At 40.8% G+C, this 26,969-nt stretch overlaps 1 protein-coding gene across 1 annotated transcript; it reads left to right on the plus strand.

Moving 5' to 3' along the window:
• The first annotated feature begins 1,351 nt into the window (after nucleotides 1-1,351).
• On the plus strand, nucleotides 1,352-20,421 carry LOC139535627 (sodium/hydrogen exchanger 3-like). The gene is made up of 13 exons (XM_071335229.1): nucleotides 1,352-1,758; nucleotides 10,603-10,905; nucleotides 11,155-11,315; nucleotides 12,232-12,310; nucleotides 12,653-12,830; nucleotides 14,978-15,198; nucleotides 15,422-15,624; nucleotides 15,777-15,866; nucleotides 16,141-16,211; nucleotides 16,364-16,493; nucleotides 16,651-16,802; nucleotides 19,508-19,628; nucleotides 20,060-20,421. The coding sequence occupies exons 1-13, from the start codon at nucleotides 1,497-1,499 to the stop codon at nucleotides 20,345-20,347; spliced, it is 2,259 nt and encodes a 752-aa protein (XP_071191330.1). The 5' UTR covers nucleotides 1,352-1,496; the 3' UTR covers nucleotides 20,348-20,421.
• Nucleotides 20,422-26,969: the final 6,548 nt, after the last annotated feature.

The following is a 26,969-nucleotide window of genomic DNA, read 5'->3' on the forward strand; positions in this document are numbered from 1 at the left end:
TTTTCCATTCCTCACCCCCAAAAAGAGCACTACACCACTGCAAGTAAGATCTATGGTAGGTCTGTAGTCGGTGGTGTCTGTATGCCGCATGTGTTCCCCGCTGGCTTCATCCATCTAAGCAAAAGCCAAAATGCAACCATCCCATGCTCATTACGAACAGGGTAAATAAAGGACCTTGAATGACAGCACCATGGACAACTCCTTTCACTCGGAGACTTCGGGGGCTGTTTTGATCGGATTATTTTACTGAGCCAGCATTGCAATCCAATGCATGTACGATTTATGCAATAAACTGAGATATATTGCGACGCTGTACATTTTTGGGGGGGTGCACAACAGAAGGCTATAATACAGGACTGGTAAAGGCCCAGTGCACTATAGTGAAACAAAAGATTTTGCCCGCACTATAGACACTATATTGATCTGCTAATACAGGACTGGTAAAGCCCCAGTGCACTACATTTGTGGAAAAAACATAATAAAAATATATAAAACATTTTATTCAGATTTTTCAGGGGGTGCTGCAGCACCTTCTGCTCCTCTACTTCCCGCGGCTATGCCCTCTGTAGCGCGTTGCGGTCAGATGCTGATCAGTTGCCAAAAACAGGAGGGGACTGAGCATTCATCCTTGAGGGGCCTCCGTGTTGAGGTTCAGTGTGGCAGATGTGTTGTTGCCTACCCTCACCACCTAGATGCAGTTAAACTTCGATGATAGTCAATGCATTGTATCATGTGTGAAACAAATGGAGAATTGAATTAATGTATTGCCAAATCTCCACTGTTTATAATATGCCTGAAGGAAAGTGCATTCTAATTGCCACAAGAGTAGATGATCCTCACACCTCCCACACAGACATTAACAAATATTGTGAAATATACACGTCAATCATTAAGACAAGCTATCAGACATTACTTAGCAGGTGTAAGCTGCTCAATTTGCAGAACAGTTGAATTATTTCAACTTAATCAAAAATACATAATCAAAGTTAACCTTGGCTCAGCACAATGCACAACCAGGCATGCAAATAATGAACTGAAATTCCACACTGAAAACCGGTCCTAAAAATACCCACAGATCAAATGTAACAACTTTGTATCCGGCTTGAAAGCACACTTTAGGAATGACGTTTCCTCCTTGAGAGTGGCATAGTAATCTCTGCCCTTGATTGAGTACAGTAGACTGAGGAACCAAAACAATGCGGACACTGCTCAACGTGACTGAGTAACCAGGAGCAGTGGCCCTACAGAGGAGGTACTTTACCCCCCCCCCCCCCCCCCCCCCCCGCCCGAGAAGACATATAAACAGCTGAGCCTGTGAGTGCGTACACCTCTGCCCTCACTGCACCACCGCCCTCAGGCACCCGCCTGGCCCACACCACTGTGACCTGATCAAGTCTTCAGAGAGTGAGAAAGAAACTCTCTCAGGACTACTCAAAGAACTTTGAGAACAAGTTTTGCTGCATTTGATTTATTTATTGATCTACTTATTTGGTGAAATGGCATGCAGAACTTGCCTCTGGCTGCTAGGGACAGCATTTTTTACTTGCACAGTGCGCCTGGTTGTTGAGGGTACGGAGGTGGGAGCACCCCAGGGGTCGCACCCGGAGCCAGGGGTGGTAGGATCAAATCACAGCCAGGCTGGAGGGGGCCATGGGTCCAGCATCTCAGGGATACAAATCGTGACCTTTAAGTGGCACCATGTGGAAGCCCCCTACCTCATCGCCTTATGGATACTTGTGGCTGGGGTATCCAAGATGGGTATGTATACAGAAAGGGATGCGATCAGCTCCAATGGCCTATCTATCAGACATTGGTGTCTAATTTCAATTCAGTACTAATGAAAATTATGCAGAATTATTGTTTTAATTCAGTGTTTTAAATCTTTAGGAAGAGTTCTTCAACAGGAGACCCAGACTGTACTCAGGCTCCACTTTGGAAAGTTATTTCATAATTTAGAATATTGTTAGACACAAACTGCTATGTCAGAGAATATACTGTGGAGTTAGTATCAGACAAAATGATGCTGGCAGACAGATATGTGACTACATTTCCCAATTGAGTGTTATGTACCATTTACAATATTGACTTTTTGTACATTTCATAAAAGTACAGGTTCAGAGCATCAAAATTGTATATCATACACTGCAGTTGGCGAAATATGGGAAAGTTATGCCTATTTGAAATGTGATTAACTTGTTATTCCAGAAAATCCACCTGAAAATGTCTCACTTGCTGGAGAGCTCTTTTTTTGAGTAATTCCCATTCAGCATCGTTCATACCCTTTTCAGCCTTAGCCCCAACCATCTCCCCCATTTGAGTCTTCACGTGAGGCCATGTGCTAAACCGAGTGATTAAGGTAGTGTAGAAAACAAGTGGTGAAAGTAGTAGCCAGTAGTAGCCTATAAAAAGGAAATTCTCTAGGTAAAAATACACTTTATCTAGTCCTTGGCCTATATCCAAACACGTTGTTCTTCATATTGTCTCTAGTAAACACAATGTATATCCAATCAAACCACCCCCCAGACTCATCTACCGTAGCTAAGTGGATGGGTCTCTATTGTCTAGACTTGTTCACATGTTCATGAAACACAGTAGATGGCCATATCACACCCAAACACACCTGGCTAAGTTTATGGGTCATGTTATCATCTGGCTAAGTGGACTCTTTTGTTTAGACATGTAGCAAGCTAACTAGCTAAACATATTTATGTACCATAATCCCAACCCATACAGTCTAGTAATACAAACGGTTTGTCATACACTTAGCCAGCCACCATGCATGAAATAATGCAGAATTAATATGCAGGTAAAGCTAACCAATCATCTAGCTAACAGTAGGCTACTGTATAACTAGCAATGCAAACAGATTTCTGACAAAATGAGATGATTTATAATGTTAGCTGGCGTTAGCTACCAAGCAACTAGCTAGCTAGGTTTAATGTTGACTAGCTAGCTAGCCAGCTAGCTAATGTTCGCTAGCTAGCAAACAGTATTAAACAATGTTCAATAATCCAAGAATCATTACATCTTTCTTTGTCTCTGTCATGGATGCTGTGTTTGCCCTTTATTTGTAGATGTAATCCAGTGAGAGTTGTTTTTTACAAGAGCCTTCTGAGTAATCTTTTCATCTCTCTCCACATTTGCAATCAAACTTCCACATTTTGTCCATTTCCTTCTCATACTCTACTTCTACTTCAAAACTTGGTCCACTTCTTCTGTGACAACAACACTGTTGATGTGTCATCACAAAACTCTGCGATGTCTGGTGCAATGACAATGTTGTTATTTGTTGTCACCCAAGTCAAAGATTTCTTAATCATCTGATTCCTTTTCAGAGTCTGGGAAAGTCAGCCCGTCGTCCTCCAGAAAGTAGTCCATCAGAACATTCTCCCACTGAGCTTTGTTGATAGTGCCTGCTAAATTCAGGGCAGCAATGTTGTTGAGAGCTGTAGCAACACGTTTGCAGTTGTCCATTGCTATTATCTTTAAAAAAAAAATCAGTGTAGACTACTGACAGTCGTGAAGAGAGCAAGACTACTTATTTCCCCCCTCAGGAGACTGAAAAGATTTGGCATGGGTCCCCAGATCCTCAAAGTTACACAGCTGCACCATCGAGAGCGTCCTGACCGGTACATCACTGGGGCCAAGCTCCCTGCCATCCAGGACCTATATACTAGGAGGTGTCAGAAGAAGGCCCAAAGAATTGTGAAAGACTTCAGTCACCCAAGTCATAGACTGTTCTCTCTGCTACCGCATGGCAAGCAATACAAGTCTAGGTCCAAAAGGCTCCTTAACTTCATTGGGATAGGGGGCAGTATTTTCACGTCCGGATGAAAAGCGTGCCCAAAGTAAACTGCCTGATTATCAGGCCCAGAAGCTAGGATATGCATATAATTTGGTAGATTTAGATAGAAAACACTCTAAAGTTTCTAAAACTGTTAGAATTATGTCTGTGAGTATAACAGAACTTATTTGGCAGGCGAAACACCGAGGACAAACCATCCAGGAAAAAAATTCAATATGATTTCTATGAGAAACTATATTTATGAGGAACCTGGTTCCAGTTCCTATCGACTAGATGTCAACAGTATTTAGAAATTGGTTGATGTTTTTCTTTTGAGAAATGAAGAAGTAGGGCTGTTCATTGTGAGTGTCAAGCCAAGTGGACTCTTCTGTCAGCTCGCTCCACGTTGTTTTTATCCGCTATTGAACACAGTATATTCCGTCTTAAATTTGATTGATTATTTACGTTTTAGGATATCTAAGGTTGGATTAGGAACATTGTTTGAAATGTTTGGACCAAGTTAACAGGTAATTTATTAGATACTTTGTAGTCATGTTGGGTGAGTTGGAACCGGTGTATTTCTGAATCAAACGCGCCAAATAAATGGACATTTTGGGGATATAAAGAAGGAATCTATCGAACAAAAGGACCATTTGTGATGTTTCTGGGACCTTTTGGAGTGCCAACAGAAGAAGATCTTCAAAGGTAAGGCATTTTTTATATCACTATTTCTGACTTTCGTGTCGCACCTGCCTGGTTGAAATATGTTTTTCATGTGTTGGTATGCGGGGCGCTGTCCTCAGATAATCGCATGGTTTTCTTTCGCCGTAAAGCCTTTTTGAAATCTGACATGGTGGCTGGATTAACAACAAATTAAGCTTTATTTTGATGTATTGCACTTGTGATTTTATGAAAGTAAAATATTTATAGTAATTTAATTTGAATTTGGCGCTCTGCAATTTCACTGGATGTTGTCGAGGTGATCCGAAAGAAGTTAACAGCTTCTTCCTCCAAGCCATAAGACTGCTGAACAATTAATCAAATGGCCACCCGGACTATTTATATTGCCTCCCCCACAAACACACTTTACCCCTGCCTACATGTACAAATTACCTTGACAAACCTGTACCCCCGCACATTGACTCCGTACCGGTACCCCCTGTGGCCTCGTTATTGTTATTTTATTGTGTTACTTTTTATAAAACAATTTACGTTCATTTATTGAGTAAATATTTTCTTAACTCTATTTCTTGAACTGCATTGTTGGATTAGGGCTTGTAAGTAAGCATTTCACGTTAAGGTCTACAACTGCACAAGTGACAAATAAAATTTGATTTGATCAGGGAAGCCTACATTGCCTTCAGACTTTCTCCACATTTTGTTACGTTACAGCCTTATTCTAAAATAGATTAAAAAAATAAAAATACTCAGCAATCTACACACAATACCCAATAAAGACAAAGTAAAAACAGGTTTTTAGAAGTTTTTGCAAATGTATTAAACATAAAAAACAGAAATACCTTATTTACATACATGTAAGTATTCAGATCCTTTGCTATGAGACTCAGAATTGAGCTCAGGTGCATCCTGTTTACATTGATCATCCTTGAGATGGTTCTACAACTTGATTGGAGTCCACCTGTGGTAAATTCAATTGATTGGACATGATTTGGAAAGGCACAGAACTCTCTATTTAAAAGGTCCGACAGTTGACAGTGCATGTCAGAGCAAAAACCAAGCCAAGAGGTTGAGGGACCTGTCGGTAGAGCTCCGAGACAAGATTGTGTTGAGGCACAGATCTGAGGAAGCGTACCAAAACATTTCTGCAGCATAGAAGGTCCCCAAAAATTATGTGGCCTCGATCATTCTTAAATGGAAGAAGTTTGGAAACACCAAGACTCTTCCTAGAGGTGGCTGCCCGGCCAAACTGAGCAATCGGCGGAGAAGGGCCTTGGTCAGGGAAGTGATCATGAACCCGATGGTCACTCTGACAGAGCTCTAAAGTTCCTCTGTGGAGATGGGAGAACCTTCCAGAAGGACAACCATCTCTGCAGCACTCCACCAATCAGGCCATTATGTTTGTGGCAAGACGGAAGCCACTCCTCAGTAAAAGGCACATGACAGCCCGCTTGGAGTTTGCCAAAAGGCACCTGAAGACTCACAGACTATGAGAAACAAGATTCTCTGGTCTGATGAAACCAAGATTTTACTCTTTGGCCTGAATGCCAAGCGTCACGTCTGGAGGAAACCTGGCACCATCCCTACGGTGAAGCATGGTGGTGGCAGCATCATGCTGTGGGGATGTTTTTCAGCGGCAGGGACTGGGAGACTAGTCAGGACCGAGGAAAAGATTAACGGTGTTAAGTACAGAGAGATCCTTGATGAAAACCTGCTCCAGAGCGCTCAGGACAGAAGACTGGGGCGAAGGTTCACCTTCCAACAGGACAAAGATCCAAAGCACACAGCCAATACAACGCAGGAGTGGCTTCGGGACATGTCTCTGAATGTCCTTGAGTGGGGTAGCCAGAGCCCAGACTTGAACCCGATCGAACATCTCTGGAGAGACTTGAAAATAGCTGTGCAGCAACGCTCTGCATCCAACCTGACAGAGCTTGAAAGGATCTGCAGAGAAGAATGGGAGAAACTCCCCAAATATAGATGTGCCAAGCTTGTAGCTTCATACCCAAGAAGACTCAAGGCTGTAATTGGTGCCAAATGTGCTTCAACAAGGTACTGAGTAAAGGATCTGAATACTTGTTTTTTTTATTTTTTTATTATGAGCAAAAATGTCAAAATCCTCTGTTTTTGCTTTGTCATTTTGGGGTATTGTGGGTAGATTGATGAGGGGGGGGAAATAATTAAATACATTTTAGAATAAGGATGTAACATAACAATATGTGGAAAAAGTAAAGGGGTCTGAATACTTTCCAAAGGCACTGTATAGACAGTAGCCTGTGGTATGGCAGACCAATTAATCAGGACTCATCGCTCGGCATGACCAGCCCCAACATTATCACAGCCAATCAAGGCTAGACAGAAATAATTATTTTTCTCAGTGAGAGAAAAACTAAGCTCGTAATTTAACATTTTTATTCATATTTACAGATCACGTACAAGTACGGCACATGAAAGTTCACATGTTCAAGAAGGCATTTCTGCCCCCCAAAATAAAATACAAATTCAAACGTCTCTCCTGTGAATTAGGAACATCCGTCTTGTGCCTCACTTGAGAGATCAAGACACATATGGATGATGAAAGTTTTAGCGTCTTTCTTTGTGGCCTGGATTCAAGTGAATTAAAGAATTTGTTCTTAGATTCTGACCTTCCAAGTATTAAATTATGGAATAATCAGAGTCCCAGTTGACTTTAAAAAGTACAATATTCATAGAAATAACCAATGTTGGCATACAGTGGCAAGAAAAAGTATGTGAACCTTTTGGAATTACCTGGATTTCTGCATAAATTAGTCATACAATTTGATCTGATCTTCATCTAAGTTACAACAACAGACAAACATAGTGTGCTTAAGCTAATAACACACACATTATAGTATTTTTCTTGTCTATATTGAATAATTTAAAGATTCACAGTGTAGGTTGGAAAAAGTATGTGAACCCCTAGGCTAATGACTTCTCCAAAAGCTCATTGGAGTCAGGAGTCAGCTAACCTGGAGTCCAATCAATGAGATGAGATTGGAGATGTTGGTTAAAGCTGCCTTGCCCTATTAAAAAACTCACACAATTTGTGTTCACTATTCACAAGAAGCATTGCCTGATGTGAACCGTGCCCTGAACAAAAGAGATCTCAGAAGACCTAAGATTAAAAATTGTTGACTTGCATAAAGCTGGAAAGGGTTACAAAAGTATCTGTAAAAGCCTTGATGTTCACGGTAAGACAAATAGTCTATAAATGGAAAAAGTTCAGCACTGTTGCTACTCTCCCTAGGAGTGGCCGTCCTGCAAAGATGATTGCAAGAGCACAACACAGAACTCTCAATGAGGTTAAGAAGAATCCTAGAGTGTCAGCTAAAGAAATCTTTGGAACATGCTGGTGAATGGTGTTCATGGGAGGACACCACGGAAGAAGCCACTGCTGTCCAAAAAAAACATTGCTGAACGTCTGAAGTTTGCAGAAAGCACCTGGATGTTCCACAGCGCTACTGGCAAAATATTCTGTGGACAGATTAAACTAAAGTTGAGTTGTTTGGAAGGAACACACAACACTCTGTGTGGAGAGAAAAAGACACAGCACACGAACAACAAAACCTTATCTAAACTGTAAAATATGGTGGAGGGAGCATCATGGTTTGGGGCTGCTTTGCTGCTTGCTATCTTCGACGGAAAAATGAATTCCCATGTTTATTCTTTTGCAGGAGAATTTTGCAGGAGAATATCTGTCCGCCAATTGAAGCTCAACAGAAGTGAGGTGACGCAACAGGACAACGACCCAAAACACAGAAGTAAATCAACAACAGAATGGCTTCAACAGAAGAAAATACGCCTTCTGGAGTGGCCCAGTCAGAGTCCTGATCACAACCCGATTTAAAATGCAGCGGCATGACCTCGAGTGGTTCACCAGACATCCTAAGAATATTGCTGAACTGAAACAGTTTTGTAAAGATGAATGGTCCAAAATTCCTCCTGACCGTTGTGCAGGTCTGATCTGCAACTACAGAAAATGTTTGGTTGAGTTTATTGCTGCCAAAGGAGGGTCAACCAGTTATTAAATCCAAGGGTTCACATATTTTCCCACCGTACACTGTGAATGTTTACACAGTGTATTCAATAAATACATGAAAATGTATAATTGTTTGTGTGTTATTAGTTTAAGCAGACTGTATTTGTATATTTTTGTGACATAGATGAAGATCAGATCAAATTTTATGACCAATTTATGCAGAAATCCAGGTAATTCCAAAGGGTTCACATACTTTTTCTTGCCACTGTATACTGTGTATGTAAGACCATAGGACTAAGAGGGGAAGAATAGGATTTGAGGTCAATTTTAAACACCAGACTGATCAAAGGTACTAGGCAATACCATCCCTCCAGTGAGAACAAAATCTGTCTTTTGTGTAGCATTTGTGCCACAAATAGGCCCAACATAACGCTACTACTGTCTGGTAACTGTAGCCTTTGTCAGTGTTATCAAGGCAACACACTGTTCTCCCGACTAAGTGCTTTTAGCGTTTTACCCAAGTTCATGGGATATATTAAGACATTCCATAGATAACTGTTCAGAAATGTTGACAATGGTTTTTGAGTAGGTGTGAATATGGCATCTTCTTACATACAGTACTTTTTATTCTCAAGGCCAATCACTGTGCTTCAGACAGGAACAGTGCTTATGTCCAAAACAGTGCCAAACAAGTTGAACATTTAGAAGGGAAGAAAAAGCTGACAAGGAAGAGCAAATGGTGAACAAAAATGCATGTTTTATTCAGTTAAAAGTTTCTCCAAACAAGTGAAGAATAATTTACTCAAAGATACTTTTCTAAGAGTTCGTCTGGAATGGGTTCAATCCATGTAACTAACCAATAACCATAAATGTCACAAAGGAAAAATCCTTTGAACAACAGCTTATCTATTTGTTTACTTAACATTTAACTAATTTATCCCAGATCCGGGGTGTTGGGTATACATCACTTGAGTATAAGTAACACATAAAATGGATTATAACTCTCCCAACAGCTTTTGCAACTTCCTAAATATTTTCTTTTCACAGCCAAGGTCCTCGAGGATAAATAAACAGAATAGTAAAGGAGAATCTAAACTTAATCTTTAATTGAGCTTTCAGCAGTCAAGAGCAACATGTAGCCTGAAACACCTCAGCAGAATATACAACCCTGAGGTACCGGAAAGATACAACCCTCAGCACTGTGGGTGGATGACAAATCCAGATGTTGCTGTGCATTGTCAGTGAATATCTCCACATTCAGATACAGAAGAAGTAATCTGAATTAGTAGAATCTGATAAAACATTTATGACTTCTGAGAAATCCCTGCCTCATGCCACTTATCCAGAATGTGAGTGAGTGATGAGCACATTTATAATGGTACGCTGCCAATTAATCATACTCCAGGGTTCAAAACATTTTCTCAGTCATCCGAAATGGTTGATCATTTACAAACGTCATATCCTCACACATTTTAATCTCTTTGCTTTACCGTTTAGTTAGGGATTTGAGTTTCAGCACCTTCCTGTGTGTGAAGCCCAAGAAAGTTGTCAAGAAGGAACAGATGTCAATGTCTGACTCCCTAGTATCCTGTGGGCATCTTAATCCCGTTATTACCCAAGGATCAACAAAGTGTAGGGAGGCCAGACCGTATATTCATAAAGTGTCTCAGAGAATGAGTTCTGATCTAGGATCAGGTCCTCCCAGTCCATGTATGCATATTCAGTGGGATCTTAAAGGCAAAAATAAATTGAGCCTAAATCAGCACTCCTACTCTGAGACGCTTTATGAACACAACCCCAGGGATCAAGAACGTGTAAGGTTGACTGAACTTATTACCCAATTACGCTCAAATAGTGCAAGCAACTCGGCCCTGAAAAGTTGATGTTGACTTCAGAGGTTTGCCAGACAGTGAGCAGAGCACAAGCGCCATGAACTCTCTCTGAGGCATCATTGGAGTAATGAAGCAAGAATAATTGACTGGGTTGGTACCTGAGACATTTTATGGTTCAGGTCTGTTTGACTTGGCTCGGCTGCACCTGAATCTACCAAAATTATCCCTGTAATCTTTTCTACTCGCTGACACTCATTTCCTTTACGTATCTCTGACTTTGTCCCTTGTCTCTCTCTGTTCCCCAACAGTGGTTGAGCTGAACCACAGCCTGACCAGTGTGATCCCGGAGAGCGCCCTCCTCATCCTCATCGGTTGGATCCTGGGCGGCATCATCTACGGGGCAGGCAAGATGCAGACCTTCAACCTGACACCCACCGTCTTCTTCTTCTACCTGCTGCCCCAAGTCATCCTGGACGCGGGCTACTTCATGCCCAACAAGCTGTTCTTCAGCAACATGGGCGCCATCCTGGTTTACGCTGTGATTGGCACCTGCTGGAACGCTGCCACTGTGGGTCTCGGCCTCTGGGGGTGCTGGTTGGGCGGGGCCATGGGTAAGGCAGCCAACATGTTTGTCCCAAATGGCACCCCATTCACTATACAGTAGTACACTTCTTTTGACCAGGGGGCCCTGGTAAAAAGTAGTGACTCTACAGGGAATAGGCTGTCATTTGGAACTGGCCCGACCAAAGCTTGAACTGATGATTGAAACTGGCATTTGTGAGGTCCTCAATCAGCAAGTTAACGGGTAAGGTAGTTTTAAGGTCTGAGATCATTGCACCTTTCACTCTGGGCCTCTGCAGGTGATATCGACATTGGTCTCCTTCAGTTCCTGTTGTTTGGGAGTCTAATTGCTGCTGTGGACCCCGTGGCTGTAATTGCCGTGTTTGAGGAGGTCCATGTCAACGAGGTCCTGTTCATCATGGTGTTTGGGGAGTCCCTCCTCAACGATGGTGTCACAGTGGTTCGTCTCACATTTTCATCCTCATTCAACATTATTAGGCCAAGTCCCAAATGACACCCAATTGGTGTGTCTCTGGTCAAAAAAAGTTCAATATGTAGACTAAGAATAGGGTGCCATTTAGGCCGCTGATTTAATGTTTACACTATAGTTTTTTTGCCCACAAAATGTACTCAACTTTTGAAATCTGTTGCTTTAGTGACCTTTTTCATTGCAAACATATACCCACTAAGTAAAGTACAAAGGCAATACACAAACTGCATTCCAAGGCAGGGCTCCTTGGCTGAACTGCATGTGTCAGTCATGTGCTTCACTCAGAGAATGCTGTCCCTTTGTACATAGTAACATAAATCACATACAAATAGACCAGGAATAATTATGTTTGTCCAATGGATAGATTACACCATTTATTCCATTGATTGTAACACAATAAAGCAGGGGATTCAAACTTTTTCAGCAGGGACCCCCTTTTTTTGCCATCATTTCTGGGGATGCTCATTTTTTTCTGGCGACACAACCCCACCCAAAATCTAATTTCACAACTTAAATTCAGTAAATTTAAATTTACATTTTCAAATAACATTAACAAATAACCTTCAATTCACTGCATTTTCAGCTTTCTAGGAGAACCAATACATACATTTACTCAATACAATTACATTTTTCAAATGATCTTTCTCAATAGCGTTTGTATATTGTCCCATATATTATATTATATATATATAGTTCCCCCCTCCAAAATAAAAAATAAAGTTGCAATAAAAAATAAAATAATTCCCACCCCACTGCAATTCCACGACATGGACTTTTAACACCACTGCATTAAATAACATACTGTTCTATTGATTTGGTTGCATTTGGTTCCCTAACCTCCCCACCTCCTCAGTGACCGGTCATCTTTATGTCCATGTTCCCTCAGGTGCTGTTCAATGTGTTTGATGCATTCGTGTCGCTGGGAGGGGCAGAAATCGATGCTGTAGAGATCATTAAAGGCATAAGTATGTAAGATTTGCACACGTTTTGCATCCCAAATTACTGTTTCCCTATTAAGTGCACTATATAGGGAATAGGGTGCCATTTGGGATGCACATTTTCAGCGTTGGATTCAAATGGCCAAATGCCAAGCCATTAACAACCCTGTCGTGTAATCAATAGTGACAACTTCTTGTGCCATCTTGAAGCTAACTGAAAGGGTAATGCAACAAGCAGTAGATTCTGCAATCTGTTTAACTAAAATGTTATGTATTCATGAAATAATCAATATCTTTGTTCACTGTTTGCCTCTCCATATGTCCGTCTTCCTCTTTCGCACTCTCATTCTCTCCCTCTACCATGTGTAGTCTCGTTCTTCGTGGTGGCATTCGGAGGCTCCCTGGTTGGTATTATCTTTGCTCTGCTGATCTCGCTCCTGACCAGATGCACAAAGAACATCCAGATCATCGAGCCAGGCTTCATCTTCATCCTGGGCTACCTCTCCTACCTGACAGCTGAGATGCTCTCGCTATCCGCTATCCTGTCGTAAGTGCTTCTGAGTGTTATGTTGATTTATTAGGCCAACAATACCCTTTCTGTAAAGGGATGTTCTATTCAAAACACACACTATTTGGATACGTATTTCAGTTACTTAGTACAGTGCATCCAGAAAGTATTCAGACCCCTTTACTTTTTCCACCTTTTTTATGTTACAGCCTTATTCTAAAATGGATTAAACATTTTTTTATCAATCGACACACAATACCCCATAATGACAAAAGGAAAACAGGTTTGTAGAAATTTTGCACATCCATTAAAAATAAAAAACAGAAATACCTTATTTACATAAGTATTCAGACCCTTTGCCACGAGACTCGAAATTGAGCTCAGTTTCATCCTGTTTCCATTGATCATCCTTGAGATGTTTCTGGAACTTGATTGGAGTCTACCTGTGGTAAATTCAATTGATTGGACATGCTTTGGAAAGGCACACACCTGTCTATATATGGTCCCCCAGTTGACAGTGCATGACAGACCAAAAACCAAGCCATGGTGTTGAAGGAATTATCCGTAGAGCGCCGAGACAGGATTGTGTTGAGGCACAGATCTGGGGAAGGGTACCAAAACATTACTGCAGCATTGAAGGTCCCCAAGAACACAGTGGCCTCCATCATTCTTAAATTGAAGAAGTTTCAAAGCATCAAGACTCTTCCTAGAGCTGGCCACCCAGCCAAACTGAGCAATCGGGGGAGAAGGGCCTTGGTCAGGGAGGTGACAAAGAACCCAATGGTCACTCTGACAGAGCTCCAGAGTTCCTCTGTGGAGATGGGAGAAACTTCCATAAAGACAACCATCTCTGCAGCACTCCACCAATCATTCCTTTCTGGTAGAGTGGCCAGACGGAAGCCACTCCTCAGTAAAAGGCACATGACAGCCCGCTTGGAGTTTGCCAAAAGGCAACTGAAGGACTCTCAGACCATGAGAAACAAGATTCTCTGGTCTGATGAAACCAAGATTGAACTCTTTAGCCTGAATAACAAGAGTCACGCCTGGAGGAAACTTGGCACCATCCCAAAGATGAAGCATGGGTGTGGCAGCATCATGCTGTGGGGATGTTTTTCAGAGGCAGGGACTGGGTGACTAGTCAGAATCGAGGGAAAGATGAATGGAGCAAAGTACAGAGAGATCCTCGATGAAAACCTGCTCCAGAGCGGGTTCATGATCTAACAGGACAACGACCCTAAGCACCAAGCCAAGACAACACAGGAGTGGCATCAGGACTCTGAATGTCCTTGAGTGGCCCAGCGAGAGCCTGGACTTGAACTTGATCGAACATTTCTGGAGAGACCTGAAAATAGCTGTGCAGCTACGCTCCCCATCCAACCTGACAGAGCTTTAGAGGATCTGCAGAGAAGAATGGGAGAAACTCCCTAAATACAGGTGTACCAAGCTTGTAGCGTCATACCCAAGAAGACTCGAGGTTGAAATCGCTGTCAAAGGTGCTTCAACAAAGTACTGAGAAATGATCTGAATACTTACACTACCGTTCAAAAGTTTTAGAACACCTACTTATTCAATGGTTTTTCTTTATTTTTTTACTATTTTCTACTTTGTAGAATAAGACATTAAAACTATGAAATAACACATATGGAATCATGTAGTAACCAAAGTGTTAAACAAATCAAAATATATTTGAGATTCTTCAAATAGCCACCATTTGCCTTGATGACAGCTTTGCACACTCTTGGCATTCTCTCAACCTGCTTCACCTAGAATGCTTTTTCAACAGTCTTGAAGGAGTTCCCACATATGCTGAGCACTTGTTAGCTGCTTTTCCTTCACTCTGCGGTCCGACTCATCCCAAACCATCTCAATTTGGCTGAGGTCGCGGAATTGTGGAGTCCAGGACATCTGATGCATCTGCCGTTTTTTTAAATTTTTAAATACATCTGCAAACATTTCTAAAAACCTATTTTGGCTTTGTCATCATGGGATATTGTGTGTAGATTTATGATGGGAAAAAACGATTTAATCCATTTTAGAATAAGGCTGTAATATAACAAAATGTGGAAAAAGTCAAGTGGTCTGAATGCACTGTGTGTACAGTATGAGCCTTATAGATGATTATGGTCCATAATCTCTGGGCCCTCTACTCACCATGAAATACGATCCCTTTGCCTGCTGTGCCATAGGATCGTGTTTTGTGGCATCTGCAGTCAGAAGTATATCAATGCCAACATGGATGAATGTTCGGTCACCACAGTACGATACGTCATGAAGGTGTTCGCCAATGGCTCAGAGACCATCATCTTTGTCTTCCTCGGCATCTCGGCTATAGATCCAGCTATATGGGTGTGGAACACAGGCTTCATCCTCCTCACACTCCTCTTCATCTTTGTGTTCAGGTTCATAGGTCAGTTGTGATCTTAGTATGATTTTGTGAGATCACTGGTGATTCTATTTCACTCAATCTTCATAGGATGAACAATATTGTAGTTTTGAAGCTTATGGCTGATTATAAACTTGCAATCCCTGTGTGTGTAGCTCAATATTTTACTCAAAGATTCTCGTTCAAGGCTTCACATTACCAGCACTAACACTCTGTGTGTATGTATGTTTGTGTGTTTATATCACAGGGGTCTTTCTCCTTACCTGGATTCTGAACAAGTACCGACTGGTTCCCTTGGAGTTCATTGATCAGGTGGTGATGAGCTACGGTGGCCTACGAGGGGCAGTTGCCTATGGCCTTGTGGCCATGCTGGATGAGAATAAGTTCAAAGAGAAGAATTTGATGGTCAGCACCACCCTCATAGTGGTGTACTTCACTGTCATGCTGCAGGTAAAATGGCTCATTTAAATGTAAAACTTCAGTCCATTGCGATTTCATTAGTTGTGTAAACAGTTTTCTTCCATAGTGTAATATGTCTTGACTTGAATAGACTGGTATATGTTAATTACCAGTTTACTATATATTCTTCTTCTTTGTTGCAGGGAATAACCATGAAACCACTGGTCACCTGGCTGAAAGTGAAGAGAGCAGCCGTGACAGAACTCACACTAGCTGAAAAAATACAGAATAGGGTAATATTTGGTTAGAAGTCTTTGTTGTTCATCAACCCGAGAATCAGATAACTAACCATACATCTCTCTTATAACTCCACAAAGTAAAGTTTCACCTTTTGTTGTGTCAGATCTTCAGGGTCAGATCACAAAAGTCAAAACCCACCTCCAATATAGCTGAACCCTTATTTTACAAGGCATCAACCATTTAATCTAACAGTGTTGAAATTGGTTGACCTAAATATATTCTTGACAAAATAAATCCATGACTCACCATTCTTTTTTATTTGTTCAGACCTTTGACCACATGCTTGTCGCCATAGAGGACATTTCTGGACAAATAGGACATAACTACATGAGAGACAAGTATTTGGACACTAACATCACATTATCAACTTCAATAAGTTATTATCATATTATAAGTACAGTTTGAATTAATATATCACATACCATACCTTGAAAGACAGAACGTTAGCACAGAATTTGATCCTTTTCCTATCTTCTCGTATCCTTCTAAGGTGGCATAACTTTGAGGAGAGGTGGTTGTGCTGGCTCTTGATGAAGCCCTCTGCCAGGAAATCTCGTGACTACATATTCAACATCTTCCACCAGCTCAACCTCAAGGATGCCATGAGCTATGTAAAGGAGGTAGGAGCAACTCACAAGGTCAGGGAAAGCCATGGCAACTTAATACTGTATTTACAAACACAATACATTGACCACCAAGATCACTGATCTACAGTAACATTAACAAATAAAGAAATTGGATGGCAGACCATGAAGTCTTCTTATGCTCCCACCATAGGGAGAACGCAGAGGCTCATTGGCGTTCGTTCGGAAGGAGACCAAGGCCGATGTGGATTTCAATAAGAAGTTTCGTGCCAGTTTCTCTGAGATTATGCCTGACATCATGGCAGATAATATGGGACCGGATCATGTTCCACTCTCCTCTATCTTGTAAGCAACCTTTCCTGACTTTAGGGTTCTGGTCAAAAGTAGTGCACTAAATAGGTATGAGTGTCATTTGGGATGCTGTCTAAAACACATGCATCATTAACTTGGGTTGGCAGACATATAAATTTAAACCCTTTTTTCATTCTATGGCAACTATAAATGCATACCATCACAGGGAACTGTTTCATTGGAAGATGCAGGATGACTAGCATAAACATTACTTATTTACGAGAAACACACCTGCTAGTACTTCCTTTAGGTTTTATTTATTCGCAGCAAAGAAAATATGCGAAAGACAAAACAGTACAGATAAAAAAAAAAAAAAATGGTAGTGAGGTTGGAAGCCCAAAAGCGCTTATAATGAAACCACACCTCAAATATAATTACAAAAAAAAGTTTGTTCAATCAGTTAAACAAAGCATATTAATTATAATTGTACATGATATACTCAGTACACGGTAAAAACTAGGTTGGACTATGAGTGTGTGCATGTGTGAGTTAGGCTACAAGGAGGGTATTATTGGGTAGTTTGGTTCGTTAGGCTGACCCCCAGTCTTCTCTTGAAGTTATTGAGGGATGATGAGGTTTTGGCAATATGACGATAAGAATTCCAGAGTATGGTACCTCTGCATCTGATAGAGAATTGACTATGTGAGCGGCGGCATTTGGGTAGGAGGAAGGTTATCACAGTGTCTTGTGTTATATAGATTGATTTCAGAATGAACCTGGAAGAATCCATTGAAGGGTTTAGGTAAACTGTCTGGGAGATATGAGTATTTGTAGATGAAAGTGCATAATTGGCGTACATTCATGTCGTAAATAGACAAGATATTGAGTTTCTTAAACAAAGGTGCAGTTGGAGCCAGGTAATTAGAGGAGGTGGCTAGTCTTGCAAATGTATTTTGAGTGTAGAGTAACTGGTGTAGGTAGGAGGCATATGTACTGGCCCTGACAATATTACAGTAAATGAGATATGGGTAAATAAGCTATAGTATAGAGTTAGGATGCAAGCCTGATCAACCAAACCACTAATCTTTCTGATGATACCAACAGATTTCATCACTTTGCTACAGACAAATTGAATATGATCTTTCCAGGATAACTTTTCATCAATTAGAACTCTGAGGAATCTAGTGGATGTGACTTGTTCTATTTCATTCCAACCAGTTGAGATTATGGCGCTTTAAAAAAAAAAAAATACTATTTCTTATTCTTACTAGTGAATACAATAAAGTAGGATTTTTTTACATTCAAAGATAATTTGTTTATCTGGAACCATTCATAAAATGTGGCCATACCTGAGTTAGCTTCATTAATTAGTGAATCAAAATTATTGTGTGATAAAATCAGATTGGTATCATCAGCAAAGAGAATGGGAAGCACGGTAGAAGACACAGCAGGAAGGTCATTGACATAGATTAGGAACAACAAAAGGTCCAATTATCGAACCCTGTGAGACACCACAGGATATCGTGGCCCTGGTAGATGCCCAGTCGTTTGCATGAACAAATTGTTCTCTATCATGAACATAACTATATAATCAAATATATGTATAATCATGAAAACTATAATAATGCAATTTACAAAGTAATATTTCATGATTAACCGTGTCAAACGCTTTTGATAAATCAAATAATATGCCAAGAGCGTATTCATAATTTAATATTAATACATTAATAAGGGCTGTAAATATTACTTTCTACAAGTTGCAAAAGAGCCTTATGTGTAGTTTTTACAAACACCATACAGTGTTAATTTAAATGTTTTAACATTCTCTTAGACACCAAATGTTCTAAGATTTTTGAAAAACATGGTAGTACAGATATTGGGCGAAAATTTGTAAAAGATCTTGGATCCACAGATTTATATGAGATAACTTTGGCAATTTTCAAATCTTTAGGAACAATACCAGTTTGCATAGATTTGGTGAAGATATACATTAGAGGCTCAGTGATCGAGGAAGACACTAATTTCACCAAAGAGGAACCAATCTCATCATGACCGGATGCTGATATCTTTAAGTTACCAATTACCTCCACCGCCTCCATTACATCAGGAAGCAGAGAAGGGAAATGTCCCTTCAACGTAATCCAAGAGATTACCATCAGTTTTCTAAATGTTCTTTGACAGAGAGGAACCCACATTCACAAAAATGTTATTAAATAACATCAGGATCACTATAGGTCTTATTTCCAACAAAAGATGGAATAGTTGTAGATGTATTTTTCTTATCCAACAGTTGATCTATGATTTTCCAAGTTTACTTTATATTATTGAAGAATTCTTGGAATTTGTTAGTAAAATATATTTTGGGGGGTATCCGAAGTAGGTGAGTAGATTTGTTCTTATACTTTTTATAATTTGCAGAATTCAGGAGAGAGGGATTTGTGATTTGTCATCTTATCTGGATCCCAATTAGCTGATGCCATGATGACATCTAATCTTTCTAATAGTTTTAGGTAACTACTATTGGTATAGTAACTACTATTATTATACCACCAAATATGATGATTCAAAATAGAAACAAAAGCATACAGTAGCAAAAGCATGGTTAGTAGACACTAACTTTTTGTAGAGTGAGATCCTTCTCCTTGCTCCTCAATGTACTGTAACACTTGAAATACTGTAGGTCTGGTACGTTTTCAGTGTCTGCCCTCCAGTGGCCAGCTAAACAACAACAGTGTACATTTATATTTCTTCCCTTCTAGACAGGACATTGTGCCCTCTGTCTGCCTGGACATGCATGAGCAGGACCTGGAAATGAGGGAGTCAGAGGACTTTAATGCACACCATCTACTGCAGCAGCACTTGTACAGAGGCAGGAAACAGGTATTAGATCACTCAAAAATCTCAGGGGCGGTTTCCCGGACATCGATTAAGCCTTGTCCTGGACTTAAAAGCAAACTCAAAGGAGAATCTCAGGATTAGGCTTAATCTGTGTCTAAAACACCCCTCAATGTTGAGCAATTATTTTAGCACCAAATCACTTATCATTAGTTTGCCACTGTCACTGGTTGCTTGTTTCATCGTATTAGTTTGTGTGCCAACAGGCCAGTTGTAATCCTTTTACCTTTTCTTTTTTGTTGATACTGTACTCAAAGGGAAATTCCAATCTTTGGGAGTAAATATATGGGGATTCTGTCTCAAGCATCTCCTGCATCTTGTCAATCCACAATCAGCCATACACAGATTAAGATGGTCAGTTACCCTGTTCTCTTCCTCTCATTCCCTCTGTTCTCTTCCTTTCATTCCCTCAACAGCACAGACACAGGTACAGTCGGAGCCACCTCGAAACGAACAAGGATGAGAATGAGGTGCAAGAGATCTTCCAGAGAACAATGAGAAGCCGTCTAGAGTCATTCAAGTCAGCCAAAATGGGTGTCGCCCCTGCCAAGAAGATCCAAACCAAGCATCAAAAGAAAGATAAACCACAAAAGGTCAGGGGTGAAGGCACTTTTCCCCCATTCCTCCGTGTCCGACCTCATAGCCATCCTCTTATAGGCAATGTAATGTGTATGTTGTGTAATTTCATGTTATGTCATTTTTAGATGCCAAATGGAAACTCCACGGATAAAAGTAAAAACCATCCTTATGGGGATAAAGGTACTTGCTCTTTGCTTTTCACTTCTCTTTTGCATTACATGAAAAGGTTAAGGGGGGGTAAAGATTAGGCTGATTACATTTGCTTTCTGCCATTTGGGTTTAGATACCTCTGCATTAACCTAACGTAACAGGCGTAAAAGAAACTAGATCCCCCACATTTTGGTCTTGATGAGAATAAAACCTTTTCGGGGGAGGTTCTCTTCTGCACTGTTCATCCAATCCAGTAAATGTGGAGGTGTTAAGATGGAGTGTCACCTTGTTAACATCCAAAAACAGAAGTTGAGTCTAGGGCTGTGGCAGTCATGAAAGTTTTTCAGATGGTTATTTTCATACAAAAGACTGCTGCTGATGCCCGCCTTTGGAACATCTACATTTAAAAAAGGCAAATAAATCGATGTAATGTACACCATCACAATGAATCCATTATTTATTTTAGGTAGGTCTAAAGAAACATTATGATGAAAATGTATTTCAGAAGAACAGAATATGGAGTTGGCCTGCTGTATGTTATCTGACTACGTGCCTTGCCATAGGCTTGTTCATTTAGCGGAGGCTGCTGAGGGGAGGACGGCTCATAATAATGGCTGAAACAAGAGCCAATGGAATGGTATCAAACACATGGAAACCATGTATTTGATACCATTCCACTGATACCGGTCCAGCCATTACCACAAGCCCGTCCTCCCCAATTAAGGGGCCACCAACCTTCTGTGGTATGCATAATAATACAGTCCCACTCAAAGGCGATTAGTAGAATTTGTTTAATTTTGGAGAATAGGCTAGACCAATTATTTACCAAAGACATCGTTAATAAGTTTTAAAAAATATGTTTTTCTGCCCTGTGTAATATGCGGTAGGCTATGTACTGTATAACGGCACAATCATTATTTTAAAAATAAAATTCGTTCTGGGCTCATATTGGCCTATGCGTATGGATAAGCTCTAATATGCGGATGCGTGTTTTGAATTAATCATCACCTTAGAAAGCGCTGTCGATTTCATTGTTAGGATTTGAAACATCATCCACAGCGACCATGTTTTTCACTCAGTTTCAACCTGTTGTTGAATTTATTTCTTCAAATTGATCAATCAGTGAGGTGAGTGTTTTAAAAGCACAATACTATTTTGATAAGTGTTTGATGTGATTTTCAATTGCATTTGCATTGAAGTCAGGGTGGTTAGAGCACGTGTTAAACTCATTCCATGGAGCGCCGATGAATTAAGGTCACTGATTAGTAAGGAACTCCCTTCACCTGGTTGTCTAGGTCTTAATTGAAAGGAAAAAACAAAAAGCAACAGACACTAGGCTCTCCATGGAATGAGTTTGACACCCATGGGTTATATAGACATTAGAGCCCTGCGTGCCAGGCCGTTAGCAACCTGATGGTCGTTAGCGAGTTGGGTACTACCAAGCATGTCCAGAGTGCATAAGAGGAGATTACCCCTATTCAACGGTCAAGTGTAATTTTACTGCAGTCATGACTCATGACCGCCGGTCTGTTGGTAATACTGTCACTGCCTAGTCACAGCCCTAGTCTCATCACAGGCTCTCGCTTCCATTTCCCCTGAAAACCAGAACATACGGTTGTTGACAACCCCGCAGAGGCTACCCCTGCATAAATGAACAACATCATTTCATTGTTTTCTGATTGGCTGTTTCGCTCTGCCTCCAGATTTTGAGTTTTCTGAAGGAGACTGTGGCTCTGGTGGCGAGGCTGCTGGCGATTTATTCCCCATGAGGGCCTATAGAGTAGAAGGTAAGTCTTCTTCACATCTATTCAAGACTAATGAAACCAACCAATTTAAACATGCCAAACCCACACTAAAACCCTTTAGTTACTAACACTAATCGCACCTGACCTTTCAGTCAGTTTATATCAATTCCATTAATTCTATCCCTCCTGGTGTAGCTGGAATAGTGAACCCAGCCTTCATGGCAGAGATGGACCCCATGGACAACATGCAACAGATGCAGCAGATCCCACATGTAGCACTTCTTCCACAAACCTTGAACTCCTTTGACACCTAACCCTGGGTCCAGGTCGTGACCCCAGTTGCCAAAGAATCAAACATTGCACCTGCTCTTTGACAAAACATTTACTAGGGCATGTTTTCTTTGCTGTGCAGTTGTTTAATCATAGTTCTGTATCCCCAGACAAAACATTCCAGGTCCAGTAACCCTTGTGCTCTCCAAATAAGGCTTTCAGTCTTGACTGAGCTATTCCCTCTTCTTAGTGTATGTTTGGTTGTAGGTTAGGTTTTTTAAAGTAAAGGGAACTGTGCTGTATATAACTCCATCGTAACAGACGAAGATCATCATGAGACCAAAACCAAATAAGAATGTTGGACATTTGACCTTGCCATCCAAATCCATGGTAAATTCTGACCCAGTTTACCTGACAAAACCAATCCCTCAAACAATCCAGGCTTTGACTGGCTTGCTCACATCCCATGTAGGCTGACAGTAAAAGAAAGGTCAGTCACACTTTATTTGGATAGTCCCATATAGAGGATCTACGGCTGGTCATATTATTTACATTTGAGTCATTTAGCAGACGCTCTTATCCAGAGCAAGTTACAGAGTTACAGTGCATTCATCTTCAAAACGCTAGGAGGGACAAGCACATGTCACAGGCATAGCAAGTACATTTTTCCTCAGTAAAGTAGGGTGGGTGTCAGAAGGGGGGAAGGAGAAAAGTATCTAAGTGCCATCCGCATAGCAATGATAGGAGAGACCATGTGAGGATATGAAGGAGCTCCTCCTGACCGGCTTAGCTGTCCACAGCCCTATTCTGTAAACTTACAATGAGTCACTCAGCCACGGAGCAGGAGGGGAGGGCTGAGCCGGCTGGGAGGAAAGGGGACAGTGCGAGTCATAAGATGCGGAAAGGGAGGAGGGTAGGGCCGAAGAGGCAGAATCAGGAGACAGGAGAGAGAAGGATTTAGCAGAAGGGAGAGATGGTAGAATAGAGGAGAGAGAGAGAGCGAAGACCATGACCATCTGGGTAGGGGCTGAATGGCTAGGTTTGGAGAAGAGTGAGACCGAAAAGGAAACAAAGAAGTGATCAGATACCTGGAGGGGGGTTGCAGTGAGATTAGTAGGCAAACAGCCTCTAGTAAAAATGAGGTCAAGCATATTGCCTGCCTTGTGAGTGAGAGGGGACTGGGAAAGTGTGAGGTCAAAAGAGGCAAGGAGGGGAAAGAAAGAGTTGGAAAGAAAGAAATCGAAGGCAGATGTCGGGGAGGTTGAAGTCGCCAAGTACGAAGAGCGGTGAGTCATCACCAGGAAAACACCATATTAAGGTGTCAAGCTCATTGAGGAACTCTCCAAGGGCACCTGCAGGGGATAGATGACAACAATGTTAAGCTTGAGTGGACAAGTGACAGTGACAGCATGGAATTCAAATGAGAACAGGTGATTGAGGGAGAAAATAGAAGATTTCCACTTAGGAGAAATGAGTAGCCCTGTGCCACCATCGCAATGACCAGATGCTCTGAGACTATGAGAGAAAACATAGTCAGATGAAGAGAGAGCAGCTGGAGTAGCAGTGTTCTCTGGGGTGATCCATGTCTCCGTCAGGGCCGAAAAGTCAATGGACTGAAGTGTACCATAAGCTGAAATGAACTTGGCGTTCTTGACTGTAGATCGGCAGTTCCAAAAGCTGCCAGAGACCAGGAATTCCACATGGATTGCGCGCGCAAGGTACACTAAATTAGAATGGTTGCAACCAAGGGGTGAGGAGCGTCTTTAAAGCCTACAGGGAGAGGAGCGAACAGGTATATAAAACACAGTTGCCAAAGCCACAAAGAGTAAAATGAGATCATCGGAAAATAACTAGGTAAGATACTGAAGTGAGTGTGGTGTGGGAGCCTTCCTATCTTTCCTTCCTCTAATAACTCTGCAGAACAACTAGGCAGAACAGTCTTAGTTTTGAGACGAGACCACCACTGACACGACCACAGCTTACAGCTGCCACTGAGAAAACAGAGGAGACTGAGGAGATTGAACAAACTATACTGTATGTTGATAAGCAACTGCTTGCTAAGGTTAGGGTTAGGTTTGGAATAATCGTTAGGGTTAAGGTAAAGATTTGGGTTAGGATAAGGTTAGAGCTAGGGTTAATGGATAGTTGAAATGTTGTTGATAGTTAATGAACATCTACTTGGGACTATCCAAATAAAGTGTTACCGAAAGTGTAACAACACACCATATTTAAGTCCATAGAATGAGACCAAACAAGCAAGTTTATGCATGGATTCAGACTGTCATTTTTGTGACCCCCCTCATGTCCTCACCCTTTAATGTGATCAAATGATGTAGATTTTGTTGATTGTAAAGAATATAAAGCATTTCATATGACATTCATTTATTGAGAGGATGACATAATCTAATGCAATTTTAACAATTGAAATGCTGTCACTTTTTTTTCCATTTGTTTGAGAGATTTGTAGCCATTTTTGGGGTCAAGATGTGGTTGGTGTTGAGAGATTGAATTTTACAGATGTAAATGTCACTTGTATAGTAAAGAAATAACCTATTTATTCACCAATAAAGTTTATTGGCTACCTGTATCGTATCAGTCTGTTCAGCTTTGCATTAGACTAATCTAAGCAGACTATTGTTTCATGGGAGACATATCATTCAATAATTAACTTACAATGGTGCCACTCATCATAGCCAGGAGTTGTACCACAATGACTAGCTTGGTACTCTGTTACGGTAAACGTGTAAAAACTGTAAATCTATAGATTGCCAGTCGCAGTGGTAAATCAGGAAATCTTTTAGATTTACCAGTGAGACAGAGAATTCACACATTTACTGGGGAATCTATAGATTTACCATTTTTATACCTTTACTATAACATCCCCATTGAGAGATGCCCTAACAATAGCCTCTAGAATAAACCTGTTACACTCTCACCTCCCTCAAATTTACAGGTTAGCTGCAGTGAATAAACAATGATTTGAAATGTTCCCTTTTTGAATATATTTGGCAATACACATCATGAATTAGTTCCTATGAATAAACAGATACAAAATGTACAAGGGTCCAAGGAATGCTCTACAAAATACAGCAGCAATTAATTACTTTCATTTTGAACTTGAGGATCAGAACAAAAAAGTGACAGAGATGAACAGATGGTACTGAAACTGGCACAGATGTTGACCAACTTCCTAAGGGAAATCAGGCTCAGCAGAATGTCATTGGTATAATACAGTAATGGTAACATGGGCCCTGGTAAAAAGTAGTACACTATAAAGGGAATAGGGTGCAATTTGGGATGCAGACATTGGTCTACATAGAGGACCAGTCAGTCAATCCGTCTGGATAACATTTCAAGCCGTAATGTACAACTTACATCACTGTTAAAAGCCTAAACACACTGACTAGATTCACATTCATTCATTTTCAACAAACCCTATTTCCATCATTTGCATTAGTGCTCATAGGGATAGAAAAGGGAAAGATATTTTGAGGATCCATAGGCAGGAATCCGCAGCGGTCCACCCATTAAGGCGTTAGGGACGGCGCCCCACTTGTGATTGGTAAAAAATAAATAAAAATAATATACACTACTGTTCAAATGTTTGGGGTCACTTAGAAATGTCCTTGTTTTTGAAAGAAAAGCACATTTTTCATCCATTAAAATAACATTGAATTTATCAGAAATACAGTGTAGACATTGCTAATGTTGTAAATGACTATTGTGGCTAGAAACTGCTGATTTTTAATGGAATATCTACATAGGCGTACAGAGGCCCATTATCAGCAACCATCACTCCTGTGTTCCAATGGCACGTTGCGTTAGCTAATCCAAGTTTATAATTTTAAAAGGCTAATTGATCATTAGAAAACCCTTTTGCAATTATGTTAGCACAGCTGTAAACTGTTGTTCTGATTAAAGAAGCAATAAAACTGGCCTTCTTTAGACTAGTTGAGGATTTGGAGCATCAGCATTTGTGGATTCGATTACAGGCTCAAATTGGCCAGAAACAAAGACCTTTCTTCTGAAACTCATCAGTCTATTCTTGTTCTGAGAAATTAAGGCTATTCCATGCGAGAAATGGCCAAGAAACTGAAGATCTCGTACAACGCTGTGTACTACTCCCTTCACAGAACAGCACAAACTGTCTCTAACCAGAATAGAAAGAGGAGTGGGAGACCCGGTGCACAACTGAGCAAGAGGACAAGTACATTAAAGTGTCTAGTTTGAGAAACAGACGCCTCACAAGTCCTCAACTGCCAGCTTCATTAAATAGTACCCGCAAAACACCAGTCTCAACGTAAACAATGAAGAGGCGACTCCAGGATGCTGGCCTTCTAGGCAGAGGTGCAAAGGAAAAGCCATATCTCAGACTGGCCAATAAAAAGAAAAGATTAAGATGGGCAAAAGAACACAGACATTGGATAGAGGAACTCCGCCTAGAAGGCCAGGATCCCGGAGTTGCCTCTTCACTGTTGACTTTGGGACTGGTGTTTTGCTATGTAGATATTCCATTAAAAAAAAGAAAGAAAAAAAAGAAGCAATTTCCAGCTACAATAGTCATTTACAACATTACCAATGT

The sequence above is a fragment of the Salvelinus alpinus genome, chromosome 12 (assembly GCF_045679555.1).
Source record: "Salvelinus alpinus chromosome 12, SLU_Salpinus.1, whole genome shotgun sequence".
Lineage (NCBI taxonomy): Eukaryota > Metazoa > Chordata > Actinopteri > Salmoniformes > Salmonidae > Salvelinus > Salvelinus alpinus.